Source organism: Equus quagga, chromosome 1 (assembly GCF_021613505.1).
Source record: "Equus quagga isolate Etosha38 chromosome 1, UCLA_HA_Equagga_1.0, whole genome shotgun sequence".
Classification (NCBI taxonomy): domain Eukaryota; kingdom Metazoa; phylum Chordata; class Mammalia; order Perissodactyla; family Equidae; genus Equus; species Equus quagga.
The window spans coordinates 158,159,962-158,184,104 of NC_060267.1; the positions used below are offsets into that span (position 1 = coordinate 158,159,962).

General features: G+C 36.6%; 1 protein-coding gene across 2 annotated transcripts in view; it reads right to left on the bottom strand.

The window, feature by feature from the left end:
- LOC124229701 (ubiquitin-conjugating enzyme E2 E2) overlaps positions 1-24,143 on the bottom strand; it is a 342,728-nt gene that overhangs the window by 33,203 nt on the left and 285,382 nt on the right. For both annotated transcript variants that reach the window (XM_046645032.1, XM_046645035.1), the window contains exon 5: positions 12,478-12,625. In XM_046645032.1, coding sequence (XP_046500988.1) covers positions 12,478-12,625 — 148 coding nt within the window. The remainder of the gene's footprint in view (positions 1-12,477; positions 12,626-24,143) is intronic.

The following is a 24,143-nucleotide window of genomic DNA, read 5'->3' on the forward strand; positions in this document are numbered from 1 at the left end:
CTGTCTTCTGGTTTGCATAGTTTCTGAATAGACGTTTGTTGTCATTCTTACCTTTGCTTCTCTGTAATAATATGATCATTTCCCCCCCTCCATGGTTGCTTTTAAAACTTCTTTTTACCACTCTTTAGCAATTTCATATGATGTGTCTGGGTGTGGTTTTCTTCATGTTTCTTCTGCTTGGGGTTCATCAAGGTTCTTGGATATGTGTGTTTAAAGTTCTCATCAAATTTGGAAAAATATCCAAGATTATTTACTCTAATTCTCACATCTACATCTGTTCTGGGTCAGCTTTGAGTGAGTGGTTATCCTTATCCTATGTCATGTTTTCCTTGCTTCGCTGCATGCTGCTCATCTTTGACTGGATGCCAGACATTGTGGGTTTTACCTTGTTGGGTACTAGACATTTCTGTATTCTTATAAATATTCTTGAGCTTTGTTCTTGAAGACAGCTTGATCCTGTCAGGTCTTGCTTTTCTGATTAGGGAGGTGGGCTGAAGCAGTGCTTCATCTGGGGCTAATTATTTTCCACAACTGAGGCAAGACCTTCCTGTGTATCCAACATCCCATGAATTATTAATATGTTCAGTCTGGCTGGAGGAAAAATGCAATATTCCCTTTAATCTTTTAGGATGGTTCTTGTGGTATAAGACCTAAAATTAAGGTTCAATATTATGTGCTGCTTTGACATCTCAGGAAAACTTGGAAGGCCTCAAGTGGCCTAATCACAAATTGCCCTCCTGACTCTGCTCGCATGGATAAGGAACTCTAGTCAAATAAACCTCCTTATCATGGACACCAGGAACAGTTCCTGCTTATCAATGAGAAGTGGACTTCAGTTTCCTGCCAGCCTGTGGAATTACTCAAACAAGTCAATCACATCCTCCTGCAGGAATCAGGGAGTACTCTACCCTCTTGAGAATACAATGCCTGTCTCCCACAGCCCCTGGTTGTTCACTCTGTTCCTGAGTGCAGTCTCCACATGCCCTGCATGGTGTGTGATGTCCTCTCCTCCAGGCTAAGAATACATGTGACTAAAAACTGTATCAATCTCATCTGTCCAGTGTTGAGTGTTGTGTGTTTGCCCACTCCCCATCACTCTAGGGTAGGAATCCATTCCTTACCAACATGGCAAAGAGGAGGTAAACAGGAGTTCTTTCTTCAGATTTGGGTAGTTTCCTTGTATGCATGTGCTCATCAGTACTCCGCTGAATACTCAAGAGGTACCTTCTGCAAATCTCTGGAGTTCTCTCAATCTGTGAAGCTTTCTGCTCTCTGTCCTCTGTCTTGTGAAATATAGCTGCCTCAGTTTCCCTGGACTGAGTCTGTTTGTCCAACTTAGAGAGTCTGCTGAACTCTACCTGGGTTCCCGTTCCAGCATGAAATTCTCACCGGACAGTAATCTAGGGTTCATTTCATTTGCTTCCCATGTTTCAGGGATCACTGTCCTTTGCTGCCTGAGTCCAGTGTTTTGAAAACCATTGTATTACATATCTGTCTGTCTTTTGGTTGTTTCAGGTAGGAGGGCAAATCTGGTCCCTGTTACTGGAAGTGGAAGTTCCTCCCATTATTTCTGCAAATATTTTTTCTTTCCTGATTCCTTTTTCTGGGACTCCAGTCACAAGTATGTTAGTTAGCTTGATGTTGTCCCACAATTCACTGAAGCTTGGTTCATTTTATTTTTTTAGGCTTTTAATTCTTTTGTTTTATTATGGATAGCTTCTATTACTATGTTCAACTTCACTGATCCTTTCTTCTACTCTATCTCATGTGCTGTTACTCCAATCCAATGTACTTTTTAGGTCAGATATTGTATTTTTCATCTCTAGAAGTTTCATTTGCATATTTTTAACATTTTCTGTGTTTCTCCTTGTCATGTTTGTGTTTTCCTCTACCTTCTCAAGCATATGAAATTTATTTATAATAGCTGTTTTAGTGTTCTTGCCTACTAATTCCATACCTCCTCCCATTTCTTGGTGTGGTTCTATGGACTAATTTTTCTTCTGGCTATGGGTTCTATTTTCTTGCTTTAAAAATGCCCAGTAATATTTTACTGGATGTACAACACTGTGAATTTTACATTGTTGGGTGTTGGAATTTGTGGCAGTCCCTTAAAGAATGTTGTACTTTGTTGTAGCACGTATTTATTTAGAAGAAATCTGATCCTTTTGAACTTGCTTTTAAACTGTTAGGGCAGGTGCAGAGAAGCCTTTAGTGCAGAGCTAACTTACCCCTACTATTAAGGCAATACCTTCTGAGTACTGCATGATTTCCTGTTTGCTGTGAGGTCTTTCCACTTATAGAGAGCCTTGTGTGAGCTCCAGGAATTTTTCAGCTTACTCCTTTGTGGAGTTCTTCCCTTGGCCCCAGGCTGCTTATTCTGACATATGCACAGATCCAAACTTACCCCAAGACTCGAGGGGATACCTTTCCAGATCTTTGGAGCCTTCAGTTCCTCTTCTCTGGATCTCTGCCCTACAAACACAAGCTACCTTGGTCTTCCCAAATTCCTATCTCTGTCTCCTCAATTCTATGAGACTGCTGGTCTCTCTCTTTGGTTTCTTCCTCCCTGTATTGCAGCCTGGAAACGGCCTCTAGGCAGTAAGGTGGGGCAACTGCAGGGTTCACTCCATTTGTTTCTCTTCTCTCAGCGACTGTAGTCTTGGGCTGCCTGTTGTCCTATGTCTAGTTTTCTATTTGCTTAAGGTAGGAGTGTAAATCTGGTTCCTGTTATTTCTTCATGGCCAGAGGCAGAAGTCCACTCTGATGTATTTTAAAAACATTACAAACAATCCAGATAACAAAGTATATCCAGTTCGGCAATTAAATTTACATAAACTTTACCACAAACAGCTAGGTTTCATTCCTACCTTAACTAGACATAGTCTGATCTTCAGGAGTTTGTCATCCAATATCCTGACATATTTTAAGTTGTGTTTAGGTCTGAGACTTACACCCTATACAAGGGAAGAGCAAAGGAACACTAGAGACAGGAGTAAAGGCTAAAAAAGGCTTCGGCTTGAAATAAGGCAGTCTCCCGGGGAGTTTTTGGCCAGATGGGGCTACAGAGGGCATACAGTTGGTGCATTATGGGTGCTTGGAATAAAGAAGCAGATTTATATTTCATTTTATAGATGACAGAGGATAATGGTAAATATTTAAATTATCAAGATTATAAAGACAGGAGCCTAAAGCAAAGTGAAAGAATTAAGTCAAGTTTGACTTGTAATTCATTCTTCTTATTAGTTACTAGAAAGTAAATTCTCTCACATATGAAACTCTGAACACTCAAAACTATGAAAAAGCCATTTAAAGATTTTATGCAGGAAATGAAATTGCTTTTTTATACATCTTAAAGGCCAGGACATCACACCTTGCAGAGCTAATATGGGCCTTCAGTTCAATACATTCCATATAATGATACTCATAGCCTTCAAAGTGTTTACAGAGGTCTGTACCTACCACTTTATTTTTACAATAATGCTGCCAGATAGTCAGGGTTGGAAGTATTGTCTTCAATTCACAAATGAGGGCTCTGATTTTATCTAGTGAGTGAGAAAGGGGGGTAACACCCTAATTTTCCTGACATCTTTAAAACTCAGTATAATTTGGCTCCTTTGAAAATCTTTTTACCATGGTAAAGTATAATCTTCATTGTGTCCATGATCTGACACTGGTGAGTCTAGCAAGGGGTATCACAGGATTGCTGCAAAGATGCATGAATGTCACTATGACTTAGAAAAGTCAGGCATAAATGCAGTGAAGATCAGGGCAACAGCTTACAGCTAAACAATATAAACCATTTTACACTATGGACTAATTCCAGTGTTTTCATTTAAAATCCTGCCATCCATACACAAGACAAAGAAGTTCAGAACATCAAAATGAGATTATGGTGCTACACACATGATACTGCTTTGGCAATGCTACTAACAGAGCATAGGACTTTATATTTAATAAATTTTCCAAACTAGATTAAAAAAAGAAACTGTTTAACTGGAGAAAGAGGCCACGGCATTAAGAAGGTATGCACTGGCTGAGAATGGCAACAGCTCCAACATTATGCACAGTGTTCAGCCACATTTTCAGAGTTGACACAATACCCCTTTGAGAGTTGATGAGGCCATACCTGCCCTGGTACACCAGAAGAACAAGAGTTACCACTGGGCACATGAAGCGAAATGGACTATTCCAAGGTTACAACATGCCAGTGGACACTAGAAGCTAAGTCAAATGGTTATAGAGATAATAATAAATAAAACTCTTTTATAATAAAAATAAATCAAAAAGAGTTTGGATTTCCTTCTTTTTTTTTAAGCATTTTACTGGGTGAAAGAAAAGTTATAATAAGTTAAGAGTTAAAAGGGAGAACAGCAGGTGACCAATAAGGATGAAAAAAAGAGAAGTAGTAGCAGAAAAACCAAGAGGCTGGAAATACAAATAAAAGAGAAGAGATCAGGTAATAGGAAAAGGGAGAAAGAAGGACTAACCAAGGATACATACACCACAAAGCTCTGTCCTAAAGAAAGAAACACTGTGCTGGTCCACTTCACTTTGCCCGGGCTCCAGCTCACTGACTCTTATGGAGGGTAGGGATACAATTCAGGCTTGAGGGAGGAGTCAAACCCGAGCCTGGGGTGAAGGTGGAGTTTGTGCATACATGCTCTGAAAACACATACAACAGATCAATTGTTTTTATATGACAAACTACGGGCAGTAAAGTACAACAGAGGCCCTGGAGACAGGTCAAAGATGAGTAAGAAAGTATTGTAGGGTCACCAAAGGCTGAGAAATGTAGCTTTATATGAAGTTCTAGTACCTATCTCTTGCAAAAGATGATGTGGGTTTATACCACTTTTTGGAAAACCTCTGATGTGGTTCATTCTCTTTTTTCTAATTGCTTTTTCTCTTAGGACTCCTGAAAGAGGCAGTCTTTAGAAAGCAGTAATGAACAAGCTGATGTGAGAATATAAGCAAAAGCCCCGTGGTTCATGCTGCTTTGGCTATGTCCAGCTGCAGCAGCAGGAGAGAGTCTCATGCTTCAGCTCAGGAGAATCACTCTTCCCTCCAGTTTTCACACCTGGTCCCGGAGGACGTTAGACAAGTACTAACAAAATACAGAAAAGCTTCACTAACAAATCCTCTGACTTTTTAAAAGTCAGCGTGGTCACAGAGGGGCCTCCTCAGTGCTGCGTGCATGGTGTCAGTGGTCTCCGAAGGCCGTACTCCCTGAAAGGTCACCTGAAAGGGGAATGTGTCAGCCACATGGGGAACTTTACTGAGACAGAAAAGAGATCAGAGCACCATGGCCTCTAGGTTGAGGGATCCTTCCAGTCAACACCCTGGAGGATGTTTCATGCTGTTATAAAATTTTAAAAATGTATTCACTTTTTAAATTTACATAAAGTAAAACCCATGGTATGTCATTTATAAACCAGATACAGGTGCTTCTGACAATAAATATCATTAGAATGATTCCATTTACGAAAAACAAGTCTACTGTATTAACAAATCACCACATTATGGATATAGACTGAATGGGGACTGAAGTTTAAATTGCAAAATAAGTTAATCAACAAAGAAATAGCACTTAGAGCCTCAAAAGTGGCATACAGTGAAGATTTACAAGAATTAGACAGACCACTGTCAGCTAGTTAACAATCTCATCATTTCTACATATTTTAAGCAGAAAAGACATCTGTGGCAAATCCCTGCCTGGGAATAACACCTGAAACCTTTCTATTTGTGTGGAGACCAAGAGACTACAGAACAGTTGGACAATAGACACAGGAAAAATAAATCTTGTTGTTGGAATGAGACTGCTTAGCAAAGCCTGACACAGTTATGTCTCTCCTGACAGAAGCTGTAAATAAACCCAAATAGTGAGGTATGAAATGTGCTCCTTGAACCCACCTCAAGCAAAAACTTTAATATCTTATTTATACGCCTCATTTTGCATAACAAGAGTCAAATGATTTACAATAAAATGCATATGCTCAATAAAATAATTATAACAAAAACAGAATAATCTAAGTCATAATAAAAAGTATAGATAGGAGTACAGGAGAGAAGCATGTATAATTAGCATGTATACTAATTATAAGGGGTAATGTGGTTATTGCAACTGAGCATTAATTAGTGCTGTGCTACCTGAAGGCCAAAGTTAAAAAAAAAAGTGACTACAGAAGGAAAAAGGATTAATTTTAATGAGTAACAAACTTATTATCGGTCCTAAACCATAAAAAAATGAAAAAACACTGGGAGAGGTTATCTAGGGGAATAGGAAAGATCTTTGACGTAAAATAACCAATTCTTGCATAATTCCTTCGCTATCATTTAAAAAAAATTCTTTTTACTCTAGAATTAGGAGAATTAATCTGAGTCCTTATTCACCATTGCTGATTGTTATCTTTTAATTATCTTCATTTAATAAATAAAGAAAAAATTAAAAGCTACACTAAATGTTCTTGACTCTTCAGAAACTCCTCAAGTGAGGGAAAGATAGTCTTTGAATCGTTCCGTGGGTAAACAGTTCTGAGTAAAAGACATATTCTCATGTGATTTAAGGAATGGTGTTTACTTATATTCAGAGTCTACTTCCCTTTTCAACTTATTTGTGTTCTCAGAGCGTTTCATTGACAATGACAGAAGATGTAGCTTCCACAGCTTTACCCAATTCCCTAAAGCACATCAGATGCCAAAGATATGAAGATAATTTAGGAGGAGAAAACACCTCAAATACAGACAATTTACTAAATTTTAACACTAAGAAAGACATTAATTAATTTATTTTAGTGAAGGAAGACCCCAGTTTCGGGAGAGTGTAGAAACTGACAAGTACTGATGTAGCCCACCCCATCATTTCCTTCTCAGATTTTTTCTGAACAAAAATAGATCATTGGTGATTTCTAAAACAGAAAATCCCAAAATGGCATTTTCTAAGAAGTAAATTGAAGAGAATTTTCATTATAAGTTAATAGATACAATAGCTTTTTAATGAGATCAACTTACAAACCAATAAATTAGAGGTTATCATTGCAGGGATAGCAATATACTTTATAACAGAAAATCTGTAGCAACAGCTATTCCATGTCTAGATTTATATTGATTAAAGGGCAGTAAAATATGCACAGGGAAATGCTAAGTAGAAGAAGGTCAAAACCAGGGCTAAAAGTTGAGGCCACTGTGACTAAATTTACACCAAGATTATAATGAGACAAACTTAACTGACAAATATACTTTGCTGAGTCCCATCAAACTTAAGTTTGCAGAGCAAAGAGCCTCAAATGAAAAGTAAATACTTATCTTTAAAGGATGTCTGATTTAAGAAAAACTTAATAAGCATGCATTATTTTTAGGAAAAAACAATAAAGATATTTCCATTTTGAAAAAAAGAAAAAGCCAATACAGATACATTATCAAGGAGTATATCCAGAACCCTTTTTTCACTGTAAGATATCCTCCTTGCAACATGAAAACTAGGAACATACACTGGGCCCTCGTTCCCTAAATGCACCTGTCACATATAAATCAAGGACTTCTCTGCTTAGTTACAGTAACTGTAAATCACCTTTCCAGAAAATTAGACAAGCAAATAAAAACCTCCCCAAAACAGTAATCTTTCACTTAAAAACTTTTACCAAATTGGACACAGACTATTTTGAACTCAGAAACGATTAATCCCAATCTAAACTATCCACAATATCTTGAATGTGAATCCACTGAAAGGACGCAGTCTCTGTAGGCAGAGAACCATTCTGAAAAAGGCTAAAGTTAAAATACACCAGCCCTATTAGATCCTTGCCTAGATAAAACATGTACACATTCCTCAGGTAAACGTACCCTTCTACAGAGGACCAGGGGTGGCTGGCACTCTTACGTGCCTTTGCTCCCGTGAAGCAGTTATTTATTCATGCACTGTAGCTGAGTGCTCTTTTCTGGAATTTTTCTTATAAAAATCTAATGCTGGCATCCAAAGCTAGATAAACTATAAAGACATCTCCTTTAGGTCTCCGTTTGTCCTAACTGCCTTTATGCATTTGAATTAGACTGTGTATGAACATGTTTCCATCATGGGGACCAGTAGGGACAAAAAAGTCAGTCACTGGAGTACATGTGTGGCCACAATTCTCTGAATAAGAGGTCGTGCATCTCACTGGTGTGAACAGTTGCCCCAGAAGGTACTACCTACACCTACCTACAGGCACACAGCTGAACAGGCTTTTGTAGGCTGGCCTATGCACTTGAGTATCACAAATGATATGACTCATTTGGGGAAATGTCCTCAGAGGGAAGGTAGTGCTGAGTTACAGGCCAAAAAACCCCTTGTATTTTCAAGAAAAGACAAATGGGAGGATTCACGATTCAAGTTTTAAATGTTTCATTTCGCAATAGGTTTCTCTCTTAAGCAGAAGGTTCTTCATATACATCTAAAATATTTTGATTTATAATTTTTTTCCAGGAACAAACTTGTCATGGAAAGAAATATACCTATAGTTTAAAGGCACTCCTATACTGCTTTTATGCAATTTCTTCACCAATAAGACAGAGCCAAAAATTCAACACCCATTATAAGCATTAAGCTCCTGGATGTCTTAAAGGACAAATACAAAGAGAATAAAAAATGAAAGAAGTTACTGCTGTTGTATAGGAATAATTATTCTGACATTTTAGAGGCATCTTTTTTTAAAAATAAGAATTATTTTCAGTATTGCTACTGACAGCATCTTGCCCAGGCCAGATACTGAATGGAAGGCTGAGTTAGTAAGGAAAAATAAAGATAATTGCTTAGTTGTTAAGGGCTCCTGACTCAGCCACTGGTAGGATTACATTAATTCTTCAAATTTTCATAATTATATTTCTCCCAAGACACAATACAATCTAAAATATTCAAATTAAAAAGGCAAAATGTTATCCAATCAGCTGGATATTTTGTCTACAGGAGTAAATTTCTAGACTATTAGAGGGGTTATTATTATGTTGTTTCAAAACTCTCAAATTTCCATATTAAAACACTCCTGTGAATTGTTATGATTTCAAATATGTATTATTTAAATGTGTTGTTTAAGTAATTTATCTTAATTTCTCCTTAAAAAAACAAGACTTTACTCAGTAGCCTACATCCACAGCAACTCAGTAACAAATATTATTAATAATCCTGATGCGGCAACTTGTTCTGAAATTTACCATATTATCTCTTAAAAAAGAGTTGCCCTGGAAATTAATGGTGTAAAGCACTATTATCTGAGAATATTTAGCCTGTCTAAAAAACGTCCTGTTAACCTGTAAAAATACCTAAACTCTAAACAAAGGCATGTTTTGAAGCTGAGTGAGGGATACACTGGAGTTCATTACAATCATTTTCTCTATTTTTGTGACCGTTTAAAACCCACTTCATCCCTTTCCATGGTAAAGCAGAGTCTACAGGCCACGTAAGTTTAAACATTTTACTAATATTTCCTATATGTGCTTAAAAGTATTAGGTCTTCGCTCATTTAAAATTTCCTAAAATTCATTAAAAAATTACTAATCAGGCTGACCTTTTCTTAATTATACTGAATTGGTGAGATTTTGCTGTACGTGTTATTATAGGACACACCAATCAGAATCCTACAAAGGATGAGTGGACAACTCTGTAATGGTCAAAAAGAAACAGAAAAAGAATTACAGATCGCCACTCTAAATACTCTGGGAAACAATGCCAGCAACAGCCCATTACTGTTTACAAAGAGCTCTCACATACATTATCTCATTTGAAACTCACAGGAATCCTGTGATTTAGGTAGGGTTGATGATAATCTCTGCTTTATATAAGAAACTAAGGCCGAGGAAAGTTAAGTGACCAGTAAAGGTTACACTACTAAACAGTGGGGATGGTTTTTAAATTTATGTCTGTTGACTATAAATATCATGCCTCATCTTGAAACATATAAAATTTGTTTCTGAATGGACAAAAACTTCTGAGACAAATGTAAATTATGAGAAGAGTATGAAAAGGATTAAACAAAATCAGTTTATGTAAAGATAAGTGAGAAAGCACCTTTAATGTCTATATCCTTATGCAAGGCCTACTTGTGAGCTGACAGCATTTCTGGTGTTAAAATAGCGCTACAGATTCAGTGTAGGAAAATTCTATCCATTCACATTCTACTGAACTTGCATCTGTGATAATTTGAAGATAGGTTAGATTGAAGTTTAACTTAAATCTAGGAGGAAAAATTTAGAGATTAGAAGTGTACCAGAAAACAGGGTGAAGTAAATCCATTAAAGAAAAGAACGGACATTTTGACTTATTTAACATAAATAACTCTTTTTAAGATTCTAGAAGTGTGAACATGCATATAATGATGTGCCAACTGGGAAACTTTTTTTAATATATGTTAAAGTATGAATATTTAGTTTGGTAGCATGTACATTACAAATATTCTATTCTATCAGACAGGCTATCTCTAGTTGGTGAAATTTAAGGAACATTATATCTTTAGCCTTATCTTTAGGTTTATTCTTACTATTGATAGATTATTTTCAAAATCTATTTACTTTATTTATGTGATTTTGCTTTAGCCAGGAGTGATTTTTATTTTTATTTTTTTTTTACAGAATGCATCTGTAATTTTCTGAGACACAGCAAAAGAAAACTCTAATTTACCGAGCAGAACCTCCTGGATTGCTGTGAGAAGGCTTTGGTGAAATAAGTCTACTTCTCTAAGTAGGGATCCCTGTACAGAGAACACACTCTCACGCACAAGCTGATTCGGGCTGATAAACCCATTTCGGCTGACGGGAGACCAAGCAGGCCTTGCGCCCTCTGTGGTAAGACTGCTGCTTGGCATGGAGTTTTCTCTCTAAGTGTCAAGGGACATCTTATTTCATGTATAAGAAATGAGAACTTATTCATCTAGTGCTTAGAAGTGCCTTGTAAAGAGCAGGGTCTCAAAAGCTTCTTTTTCCCCCCTCAGTTTTATTGAGATATAATTGACATACAACACTGTATAAATTTAAGGCGTACAGCATAATGACTTAACATCAAAAGTTTCTTGAATAGTGACTTTACCTCTCAAAATAAATTTTTCTCTTACAAAACCACCACCCCCCTCCAGATTCCAGCAAACCTCAGAAGAAGTTCTTTTCTGGGAGTTGGGAGGCAGATGCAGCTCCATGTCCTAACATTTCCAGGAGGACCGCTTGGTCTAGGCCTCATATCACACAAAAAAAGCCTTTTTATGACATTACCTCCACATGAGGTTTTACACAGTCACAGAGATAAATGAGACTGAAACAGAAATAATGAGGTTGAAAGAACAAAGCATTTGCCATTCAGTTTTAAATTAGTGCGGCATTACTGAACTTCACTATCTGGGGTGAAGTATGAATTAATTTAAAAACTATTTTATAATGATTTCGCACATTTATACTTTCTTTTTGATGTTAAAAGCATTAATTTGTTATATACATATTATAAAGATATCAGTTTAAATTCTGTTTTTATCTTTCTTTACTAAAAAAGTCTTTATTACTGAAAAATAACAAACACAAAAATTAAAAAGATTATAATTTCTTCATTTTTCATAAACTAGCCAGGAGCCTAAGAGAGACTCTGATTCCCACTTGTCATTTCTGTCATCTGAAACGTCACTTATCTAGTGAATAGAGTTCATTCCTTAACATGGAAGATGGGATCTCATGAAATACTAAGACTACTAATTAAATACTCAAAGAAAAATTTCTCACTGAGAACACCAATGAAAACCCTTTGGATTTCTGTATTTTCCAAAATAAACCCAAATACGTAAAAACTTGGCAGTTGGTTTATCTTTTAGTTAAAAGAAGTTGGTCAAAGGCACAGAATCACACATCTAGGAACACAGAGAAAGTAAAAACTTTCAGCATTAAGCACACCAGCAAGTCACAAAAGCCTGGCCATGAACTCTCTTTAGTTTTCCGGGAAAGTTGCATTTCCTTGTTTACTTTTTGGGTATTTCCTAATTCAAGACCATTCAACTTTTTTGGTCTAATAGCTTGTAAGGATGCACAGTTATTAAGATGTCAAAAAGGTCACATCTGTGTGGTGTTACCTAGTTGTTATCAGATTTTAATAGCCCACATTTCTCAAACTAACATCTTCTGGTGGGCATCTAATTAAAGATTAAGCTATTCAATTTGAATTATCATTATTATTTGGCAGTAGAATGTAGAGCATTCTTTAAATGCACTTCCCCAACTAAAATGATTTTTCATTAATTTTTATCACCCTATGCTTTTTCCGTGTTGGCAAATAATAGGTCTGAAAAGGACTAATGACAAGACTCAATTTGAAAAGAAAGCAGTTAGATGCTATGGAAATTTAAAATCAATTATAATCATAATCACAATCATAGTAGTAGTAGTGGTGGTGATGGTGGTAGTAGTAAACAATTTACTAAGGTCTGACATTGAAGTTTTGAATAGCTCCAATTCTGTATTGGATTTAAAGTTTCTTACCAGGGTTGCAATCTGTAAGAAGTGAGCAGATGGAGAGGAGAACTTTAGAAATGGTTAGCGCTGGACTCCAGTTGTCCTTTAGGATGTCCAGACAGATCACGCCTTGGCTGTTAATATTACAGTGATAGATTCTTGTTCGGAAGGTAACCTAGAAGAAAATACAAAGTTGTCATAAACAGACATACCTTTTATTAGAAAAAATAATCCAAGGGTCACTGGTTGAACCATATACTTAATTTTTCCTTAGGCACATGAGAAGAGTCAATAAACAAAATCATTATTCAAGAATTTATCATTCTGGGCATAGATAACTAAACTTCAACAGCAAAATCATGATATTCTGCTTCTGATGAAGAGTCCTATCATTTACCTAACATTCTGGGGACTGAATTTACTCTTAGTGCAATTGCAGAAATGTTTGTAAGAGGAAAACGAACCCTGACCTTTAAAAAAATTTCAAAGAAAAACATTTTTGAAAACAAAAATTTCAAAGGAAAATTTTTATTGGATTTCAGTTGCTTTAAGGAATTTTGTACATTTATAAAATTCAAAGAAGCATGGGAATAGTATAAAAAGGAAATAAATATTATTCTATGTCATGGTTTAAAAATAGGAACTAGGGCACACACGTAAATAATACACCTAGTTCACAGAAAAACTACACTATCATTCACAAGCTTTTCCTCCTTAAGTCCTCTATTTTGAAAGCAGTATCAGTGCAGTCTAGCTCTTCTTTATGATAGCTAGGTCACCACTGTACTCTGCTTAGGTATAATTTTGAAACATGCTTATAACATTTTTAAAGAACTTTTATTGAAAAAGGAAAGTCCAAATCAGTTTTATAACTGATAAAACTATTTTATGAAAGTCTTATGTAAGCAACAATATTTTAATGCTATTTATTAATATCATGTTTATAAATGTTCTCAAATTTATAAATTGAAATAAACCTGTTCCAAAGATCAGTCTTCTGGTACCCTAAGTTCAAAATGGCTCTGAACCAAGAAATACACACATAGTAGATCTTTGCAGCTGTTGCCACCCCACCAAGGCATCCAGCATCTACTCAAACATCAGAGATACTTAATTCATATGATGTCAAGTCTCACAAAGGATAGGTCCATCTTCTACATTGTTGAACAATAGGGTACTAGTCTCAGGCTTGGTTTAATACTCCTAATGAGAATTTCCCTTCTAGCAACATGCCAGACTGGATAACCTCGACATCCCTCCCTATACATACACATCCCAAACACCTAGAAATGTTGAAGAAAACATAACTAACATCCACCAAAATGCACAGCTGCATTTTCAAGGGGAATCCCCAGAGGCCAGAATTAAAAACCAAAAATTATAGTAAGCACACGAGCTGACAGTGTAGCTGCCAGGGGCTGGGGCTTGGGAAAGAGGGAGGAGGTGAAGGATAGTAGTGAGTCTTAATAAATTGGAGGCTTGGGTTTTGATGCCCGCATGGAGAAATAAGAAGAAATCCTAGGTCTCTATGAGGCAAGAGGTTGGAATTGAGAGCCTTTACATAAATTAGGACACTTGAGCAGCAGCTAGTCTTTCAGTAAATAGATAAACTTGAAAAGAGAACGTCTTATGGGAGAGACAGCAAAGACACCAGAGAAAGCCTGGGCTCTGGAATGGGGACAAAAGTGTTTCCCTTGAGAATTCTAACCCCTGGGCATATACACTATGCATACACTAACTAAAAAAGAGCTTAAATGACTACGTTATTACTATCAGATCAAATATATGACATTTTCATTGCAGTAACTGATAGGGCGGGCAACCACAGCAAAACATAGTAAGGACACTGAAAATACAAACAACAAAATTAACAAAATCAAAGAACTGAATGAAGATAAAATTCTACACTCAGTAATTAAAGAATACATATTCCTTTCCCAGCACATAAGAAACGTTTATAAAAATTGATCAGATGCTAAGCTACAAAGGAAGCTTAACATATTTCAAAGAATTACTAAGACCACAAAGATCCTCCATCATATGTTTGGAAACTGAAAAAAACATTTTCAAATAATTCTTGGATCAAAGAAAAAAGTCAACTATATTTATAACTGAATGACAATGAAAATGTTGGGCTGCCAAACCAAAATTTGTGATTTGGCTAAAACAGTTGTAAAAGAGAAATCTACAGTTTGAAATGCATGTATCAGAAAGGAAGAAAGACATTTAATGAGTTAAGTGTCTGACTAAGGAAGGAAAAAAAATAATCGAGTAAACTCAGTGAAAGTAGAAAAGACGACGTGAGAAGTTAATAAAATAGAGAATACCTAGTAATATTAAAATTCTGCAGAGAAGTCAGATCGCCCATCCCTTTAAGTGCTAGATGAAAAGACAAAATATTTTTATGATCCAATGTAAATGAAGAGTGACTTTTATATATGATATTTTTAAAACCTATCAGATATTGATTGGCTACTCTGAGCCGGTTAATCCTCAAAACAACACAAGGAAGGAAGCAGTATTATTGTTTCTACTCTAAAAGTAATTGTAACTACGTGAGGTGATGAATGTTAATTAAACTTATTGTGGTACCCATTTCCTAACATATACATATATAAAATCATTATGTTGTACACCTAAAACTAACAACAATGTTATATATCAGTCATGTCTTAATAAAACTGGAAAAAAATTAAAAAAACAAAGAAACTGAGGCACAGAGAGGTTAAAGAACTGGCTCATAGTCCCAGAATTGGTAAGTGGTGGAGCCAGAAGTTGAACACAGTTTTGTTGATCCAAAGGCCCATGCTCTCCTACCCAGCCTCAATGCCTTTTTTTTTTTAATATTTTAATTTTGAGATAATTATAGATTCACACAAGATTACGAAAAATGATACAGACAGATCACACATATCCTTCACCCAGTTTCCCTCAATGGTAACATCTTGCATAACTGTAGAATAATATCACACGAAACTGACATTGATACAGTCCATTGACCTTTTCCATATATAACCAATCTTACATGCACTCATGTATATTTGTTTCTATGTAGTTTTATCATGTGTAGATTCGTCTGATCACCACCACAGTCAAAATACAGAACAGTTTCATTACAAACATCCTGTCCTACACTTTAATAGCCACAGTCATCTTCCCCCCTTTCCTCCCTTCTTAATTCTCAACAACTACCACCCTGTTCCTCATCTCTCTAATTTTGTCATTTCAAGAATGCCATATAAACAGAATCATACAGGATGTAACTTTTTGAAATTGGCTCTTTTCACCCTACATAATTCCCTTGAGATCCACATAAGTTGTCGCACATATTAGTAGTCTGTTCCTTCTTATTGCTGTGTAGTATTCCATGGTAGGGATGTCCCAGTTCGTTTAATCATTTACCCACTGAAGGACAAACGGATTGTTTCCAGTTTTTAGCTATGAAAATTAAGGCTGCTATGAACATTTGTGTGTGTTCGTGTGAATACAGGTTTTTATTTCTCTGGGATAAATGTCTAAAAGTGCAATTGTTGGGCTGTATGGTAAGCTCATATTTAGTTTTATAAGACACCGCCATACTTTTTTCCAGAGAGGTTGTACCATTTTATATTCCCATCAGCAGTGTGATCCAGTTTCTCTGCATCCTATTGGCATTTAGAATTATCACTATGCTTTATTTTAGCCATTCTGAGTTTGTTATTCCGAATTCAGCCATTCAAAGCATGAGTTTGCAAAGAATCTTGTGGATTTTTTGGACAGAGAATGTTTTACACTTTAATGTTTTATAATACTGACAAAAAGGATTGACTTTGGTGATGTTTGTCAACTTTTGTCCTGACCGCTGTTCATGAAAAAAATCACACTGAATTAAACTACCTTAGGTAGGTTGATGGTTCCTACATGTTCTAATGCTAGGGACTTCTACAAATACCACCTTTCCAAGCTGGGAAAAATTCACGATCCTGGAGTTTTGAGTAGTGTCACACATTTACCTCTTGGAATGTAAGCCATGACCTCTTTGGGGTTCCCTCATCAAATTCCTATTTCTGTTATCTCACTTGCCAAAGGACTTCCTCACCAAACCATGAATTACTCACGAAAGTGTTTTCTTTCAACTGATGTCCTATGCAGTGCTTGGCACACAGAAAGAGCCCACTGTTTGCTGAAACAGACAACTACCTCTCTGAGGAGTTGTAACACCTTACTGTTCTTTAGGTAAAAGAGCATTTTTAGAACCACAACTTACAGTAGACTGAAAGCTGGGAAACTGTGGAGAGTATCCTGAGGAAGCAGGAGATATTTTTAATATCTTTCTGCCTCATAATGTTACTTTACTAAATTGTCCGACAGATTATTATTTCAAAAGAGATTTCATATAGGTTAAGCCAATAATAAAAATAACAAATATTTAGTAAGCACTCAATATGTGCCAGGCACTCAAACATAAATTTTTTTTTTTTGAGGAAGATTAGCCTTGAGCTAACATCGGCTGCCAATCCTCCTCTTTTTGCTGAGGAAGACTGGCCCTGAGCTAACATCCATGCCCATCTTTCTCTACTTTATATGTGGGACGCCTACCACAGCATGGCTTGCCAAGTGATGCCACGTCCACACCCGGGATCCGAATCGGCGAAACCTGGGCCGACGAAGCAGAATGTGCACACTTAACTGCTGCACCACTGGGCAGGCCCCAACAACATAAAAATGTTTATAGTTGTTATTGCTTATTTAAATACTGTGTGGTCTGATCACATCAACAAAAGCATTCCACAATCAAGGCGAAAACTTGCTAATAAAAACTCAAAACAGCCAGCATTCTGTTCCAGACACTATCAACGAAGGTAGGGTAAATGCGAGAGAAGAATAGATGCAAACTGATAAGGAACTGTCTGCAGTCCTTAGTCATTAGTGATGCAGAAATAGAAAATGTTGTTTTGAATACTGACAAATAACAAAGGATATGCAACTGTTAGAAGGAGGTTTTAGAGGCTGAGGAAGCACCCTCCGCTCACCTTCACCCTACAAAGGTCTGCTCTGATCTGACTCAATTTTCCAGAAAGCCCATCATGTTATCTTGTTCAGGGGCCTGGGCAGCAGTACATTTACTTCACCCTTCTGACAAAGATCCAAGTGATAAAAGATGACTATAAGGAAAATTCCAGTTCCAGGGAATACTCACTGAGTTCTGTGTACTACACAAACCTACACCTGTATTTGCATTTATCGCTGTATTTGAAGCACAGCTTGACACTGATGTTTGCAATGATAGCTACCATTCCTCAAGGAAAGGTAAAATTATACTGAGAATACTGTTTTCAAAGGCAAGGAAGATATCATAGTTTAGAACATTTTCCAAATATTAGGAAATTTTAAAAACATGATTTGGATATAGTGATACCAAAAACTTATTTATCCACAATAGGTAATTCCCAGATTGACTCTGGATGAGAAGGGTTTTAATTTATGTGTGACATATAAACACCCATGCAGGCACGTGGGTGAATGGGTGTGGTGGACAGAATAATGCCCTCTCCCCTCAGAGGTGTCCACAGCCTATCCCTGGAACCTGTGAATGTTACCTTACATAGTAAAAGAGACTTGCAGGTGTGATTTAGGTAAGGATCTTGAGATGGGGTGATTATCCTGCCTTATCTGGGTGGGCTCAATATAATCACAAGGGCCTTGTAAGAGGGAAGCAGGAGGATCAGTAGGGGATGTGAAGACAACAGAAGCAAGGGGTTGGAGTGATGTGAGGAAGGGGCCATGAGCCAAGGAGTGCAGTTAGCCTCTAGAAGTTGGAAAAGGCAAGGAAATGGATTTCCCCCTGAAACCTCTAGAAGTAATGCAGCCCTGCTGACACCCTAATTTTAGTTTTCTGACTTCCAGAACTGTAAGACGAGAAATTCATATTGTTTTAAGCCACCAGGTTTGTGTTAATCTTTACAGCAGCAATAAGAAAGGAATACAATGTGTACTTATATTTCCCAGTTGCCTTATTACTTTATCTTAAAAGGTACCTTAAAGTGTAGCTGTGCTATTTCTATACTTCACAGAATCACTTCTCCTTAAAAATAACTTTAGAAAGAGTTAAAAAAAATTCTTAGAGGCCGGCCCCACGGCCGAGTGGTTAAGTTCGCGTGCTCTGCTTTGGCGGCCCAGGGTTTGGATCCTGGCCGTGGACATGGCACTGCTCATTAGGCCATGTTGAGGCGGTGTCCCACATATCACAACTAGAAAGACTCACAACTAAAATATACAACTATGTATTGGGGGGATTTGGGGAGAAAAAAAGCAGGGAAGAAAAAAAAGATTGGCAACACATTAGCTCAGGTGCCAATCTTTGAAAAAAAAAATTCTTTATGCTGACTATAGCATAAAAGAATGCTACTAAGTAGTGAATTATCTAGGATGAGTCACTTTGCTACTCTGAGCCTCTACTTCCTGACAAAACAAGAGACTTAAATCAGATTACCTCTAAGGTCCACTCTAGTTCCAAGATCCAAGAGGTGTATTAGGAGAATAATATATGGTTTTGGGTGTCAGCTGGACTTGGGCTGGAATCTTGACTTTGGACAAATCAACTTAGCGCATCTCTGAGATTGAGTTTCCTTATGTGTAAAATGGGGAAAATAATAGCTATATGCATAGTGGCTGTGAAGACTGAAGTACACAAAAAGTTCTAACACCATGCCTGGCGCCCGGCAGGAATTCAAGCACCGTTAGTCTCCCTTTCCCTCTTCACCTGTACTTTTACTAGATTATTTCAATGAGTGTTCACGTAATAATTCCTCCACCACCCGGATTCTAAATGTTTTCTTTATACCACTCCTCTACTCTAGAGTATAGACAACATTCCATATATGGACAAAAAGTGGTTTTGTAAGGGGAAAGAGATCATGTAGGGCATGAGTAGAGAGAGTGAATAAAATATTTTAATCAAGTATTTCTGACAAATTGATTCTACACATAATTAAGGAAAATGTTTTAAAGGAAATAAACACTTCAAAGCTGGAAAGCTGATAATGATATTTAAAATGAGCATTTACAATAATATTTCAGTAATAACCTCTATTTTCCACATAGCCTCTATTTTTCAAAAAAATTCTGATCAGGAGATAAATGGCACTATAATTTTACTGAGGAAGTGTGAGATCAGTGAGAAATACATTCCTCTTAAAAATAGTTTTTCATGGAGACCCAGAGAGGAAATATTTGGAGCCCCTGTGCCATAAATCAGTGAATCATGCAACAAAGGTCCAAAAATAGCAGGGTTAACATCATTCAAATGGATCTTGGACATAAGCTCACTATGAAACTGGTTTATTTGGACAGGTCACTAGTACACATTGAAAACATGTCAGTACAGCCACCCTCCCTGAGATTTCCAGTGCTCTTAAAATTGACTTAAGAGCACCATACCAACAACGAACACAACCTAAGATTATTTTAAATTATTAGCGACAAAATAAAGACTGGAAAAATCCACTATTAGTGAGGGGAATCACAAATCTTAAAGAAACTCTAAGAAAATATATCAGCAAAATGTAACAAAAATCTTACCCAAATTAAAAAAAAATTGGAAATATATTCCACCTTGAATAACTGGCAGTAAAGGAAGTAAAATTAAACATTACCCAGAAACCATAATGTGTAAAGATGATACCCACCCTGCTAGGAATGAGACTGTACAGCATACTACACTTGACCACAGGCCAGAGCCACTCTTTTAAAGCTTTCAAGTACAATTTAAATGATTAAAAATAAAAGACCTTTACAGCATAGACATTTAAATTTAAAGTCTTTCTCAGTTCCTTTTAAGTACAGATGTAGAAAAACATGCAACTAGAAAATATTCCCCACCATGAGTAGCAAATCTCTTAGAAGATGGGAGCATCTTATTCAATTCCCAGGGCCCTTTCCTACCATGCAGCCACAGATTCCTCCCAACTCCTATAAGGGAGGATACTTGGTATGCCATTAGGGACCAATAATTTATAAAAATTCAATTCATACAGAATGTTTCAGGAACATATCTATATTGAATAAGGTTCAATGTGGTTCTTTTTCAAATTCGTGTGTTTATTAATGACTTGTTCTTTCATTATATGTTTTCGTGTCTTTTTGTGACCTGTTCTACTGTCTCGAGTTTCAGGAACGCTACTCCAGCTGCTTCTCCTTCATGGTAGGATCGTATCACAGTGTGCACTGCAATCTTTGAGTGTGAGTTCATCCTCAGTGAACACTGTTATTTTTCTGTAGAAGTCCTATGTGCCTTGGATTGTGGACTGTTTTGCATTTGCTTCTTCCTGGGCCTCAAAGACAACAAGTTTGAGACCAGACTGTAGCCTGACACAGGAGCCTGAAACCAGTTCAACCAATGCTTGCTTGGCATGGATATAGTGGTTTCCTTCCTCAGTCAGTTAAAAAAAGGAAAATGTAGAAATCTAACAAAGCTTGAGGAGTAGGACATTCCTAGGCATACTTCACCATTGGAAGGCATGGATTTTAACAGCCTTTTAAAGTTTATTTAAAAAAGCAATACAGTACTTTAAAACAATTAAAGAACTTAAAAAAAAAAGCTGGCTGTATGAGTTTTCTACAAATCTGTTTTCATGGCTTAGACAAGTTTTCCAGTAACATAATCACATATGGATTCAAAAACTGCTGAATCCCAAAGAATCGAGGGGGAAATGATGATGATTTGGTATCTAAACTTAAACATGTATACAAAATATCACTTAAACATTACCACTGTTTTAATTCATTGAGCATATACACAATAGACGCTTAATCAATGCCTGGGGGTCCATTAAAACCAGAACTCAAAGCTCTCTGAGTTTAATAGTCCCACTAGAGGCATCACACCCTCGCTCCTCCAAAATCAGATAATAGAACAGCTACTCTTGAACACTGAACTTAAAACCATTATGTGAGGCTATGTTGACCCCCACACACTTATTTATTAATTAGTACTGCATAAAGAAGACGTAATTTAACAGATGTCCAGTGAACCTACATTTCTAGGACAAGATGATTCATTTCTGCTTTATAACTTCAAGAGTGTCTCATACATAACGACAATTAATTACGAAGCACAACAGCTGAGACACTTCATGGATTCCACGCAAAGTGTATAATAAATGACCGACCACATGACACTTGCTGTTAAATTAAAGACAGTGACATAAACATAAGAAGAATGCCCTCCTTCTTATTTTGTTTACATTTTTTTTTACAGGTCTCATACTATCCAAGGCAATTCTATAAGACATGGTATATTTATAGATTTGCTAAATGTAAAATGGAAATAATATGCAGACTTTCTTTATCCTTTGGAAAAGAAGTAATAAATTTTATGTTTGTAGACATATGAAGTGGCAGTTATCTTAAGAGATTAATAATTCAATATACATACAACACAAAGTATTCATCACAACTAGCTAGAAATGACAATTTTATTTTTCATACAGCCCACAACAGTGTAGAAGTAAACCATATTTTAACAGTCTAAAATGAAACAATGACTAATTCTGTTAATGATACAGTAAATTAACAGCAATTATAGAGTTGGATGGATGCCCACTCTCTCTCAGTGAGTGCTACATAACACACAAAAGGGACATTCTTTGAAAGTGGTAGAGTGTCATAAATACCATAAAAGTTTCCAAACTTTGCATGTATACCAGGGAGAGTAATTGTACTGGTTCCCTATGTTTACATCACACAATAGAAAAATACAGCATGTATATCACAGCAAGTTATAACTAAAAATGCCAATAATAAAAAATAAAATAGGGGCCGGCCTGGTGGTGCAGTGGTTAAGTTCACACGTTCCACTCTGGCAGCCCGGGGTTCGCCAGTTTGGATCCCAGGTGCGGACATGGCACCGCTTGGCAAGCCATGCTGTGGTAGGCATCCCACATATAAAGTGGAGGAAGATGGGCATGGAGGTTAGCTCAGGGCCAGCCTTCCTCAGCAAAAAGAGGAGGATTGGTGGTAGATGTTAGCTCAGGGCTAATCTTCCTCAAAATAAAATAAAATAAAACAAAATTAAAAAGGGCTAACAATTATGCCATGTTTATGTGCCAGGCACTGTTCTAAGTGATTTGCACTTATTACTTAATTTAATCTTCACAATCACCCTATGAGGGAGATACAATTATTATTCTCATTTTATAGATAAACTGAGACATGTTCAGAGGAATTTATATGCACATAGTTGAGGCAATCCCAATAGAAAGTAGCTATAAGGAGGAAGGAAATAGGAAATAAATCAAAACAAACACACACAAGAAAACAACCGATAGCCCCAAAGAGTTTTTTGAAAATGACAGAAAAAAAATAGGAAGAGAATAAAGACATTTATATGAATTCTAGATCTCAACAGTTTGACTTTAGATGAAAGGCCAATAGAGATTCAATAGCTTCTTCAGATCAAGTTGTGGTAAAATGAGAATTTATGTAAGTCTTTACAAGTGTTTAGATTGAAGTCTGACTGGAAGAACAAGGAGAGTGTTGAAAGATAAAAGAGGAGCTGGTCTCTTATTGAGTGGTTTTTGATCAAGGGAGTGCCATGATGAAAGGGGTATCTCAGGAATTTGTAATAGCGTTGTTATATAGTGTTCCATCTTAAAGTAGGTCCTCATGGAATGAATCCTTTAACTTATTCCTAAGTTCACAAAATGGCTTTTATATGATCAGCACCACAGAAGCTATTTTTTGTATATTGTCTGAACAGCTGATCAAACCAAGAGATAAATGAATACAGGTGAAACAGAAAAAAGAGAGAGGAAATGAAAAAAGATGGGCAACTCAAGCCACAATCTGAAGCACGTATGTAGGAAAGGAGGGACCAGGCACTGCAGGTGAAGAACCACGAGAAATGGCTGAAAAACCATTTCTGATCCTGGCTTTCACCACCCCTTGGAAACCACCTGCTGAGAAGATGAGAGAGGAAAAGGAAGAGAGTAAATGTGTAATAGAATAGCCCAAGGTAACTATTCTTACCTTGAGAGATTCTCTGGGTTGAAGCATCCTTATAAGGATGGACGTAAGTTTCCTTCCTCACCAAAAAAAAGAGGTACATAGGCTTTTACCTCATATCAAGAACTGAAAGACTATCACGAATATTATCTCTTTTTGCCTTCCTGGTAAGTATTCAAGAATTACTAGTTTTACTGAAGGAATATTTAGTATTAACAGGAATCTCTTAAATTTTATTTATATCTACAAGTACCTGAGTTTGTTTTCTTTTGAAATTTTCACGCCTATTTTTCTTTTACCTCAGCAATCTCTTTCCTTCTCCTGTCCCTCTCCCATTCTTCACTTGTTCACAATCTAATCTCTGCTATCATTCTGTGATTACTGACATTATTTCTCTAGTTTCCATTTCCACCTTCTAGGTTATCTTGCTTTTTTCACATCTCAGGGCTTCTGAAGCTTGGTGTTTTGGGTCTGTCTTTTTCCCTCCAGTATTCTCTGTAAGACGACTGCCCTAAAAAAAATCCAATAGGTTAATTTTCCCCAAGGTTTGTGAAAATGTTATCTGATAGAAACAAAGGGGATTAAAATAAAAAAGAGTCAAACAGCAATGATCCAGAATTAGGTGGAAAAAATAGACTACATTTTCTAATGTTCTATTCCTGCTGCCTAAATCTCCTATCTCCAAAAAAATCTGAAGTAGTATCTTAAAT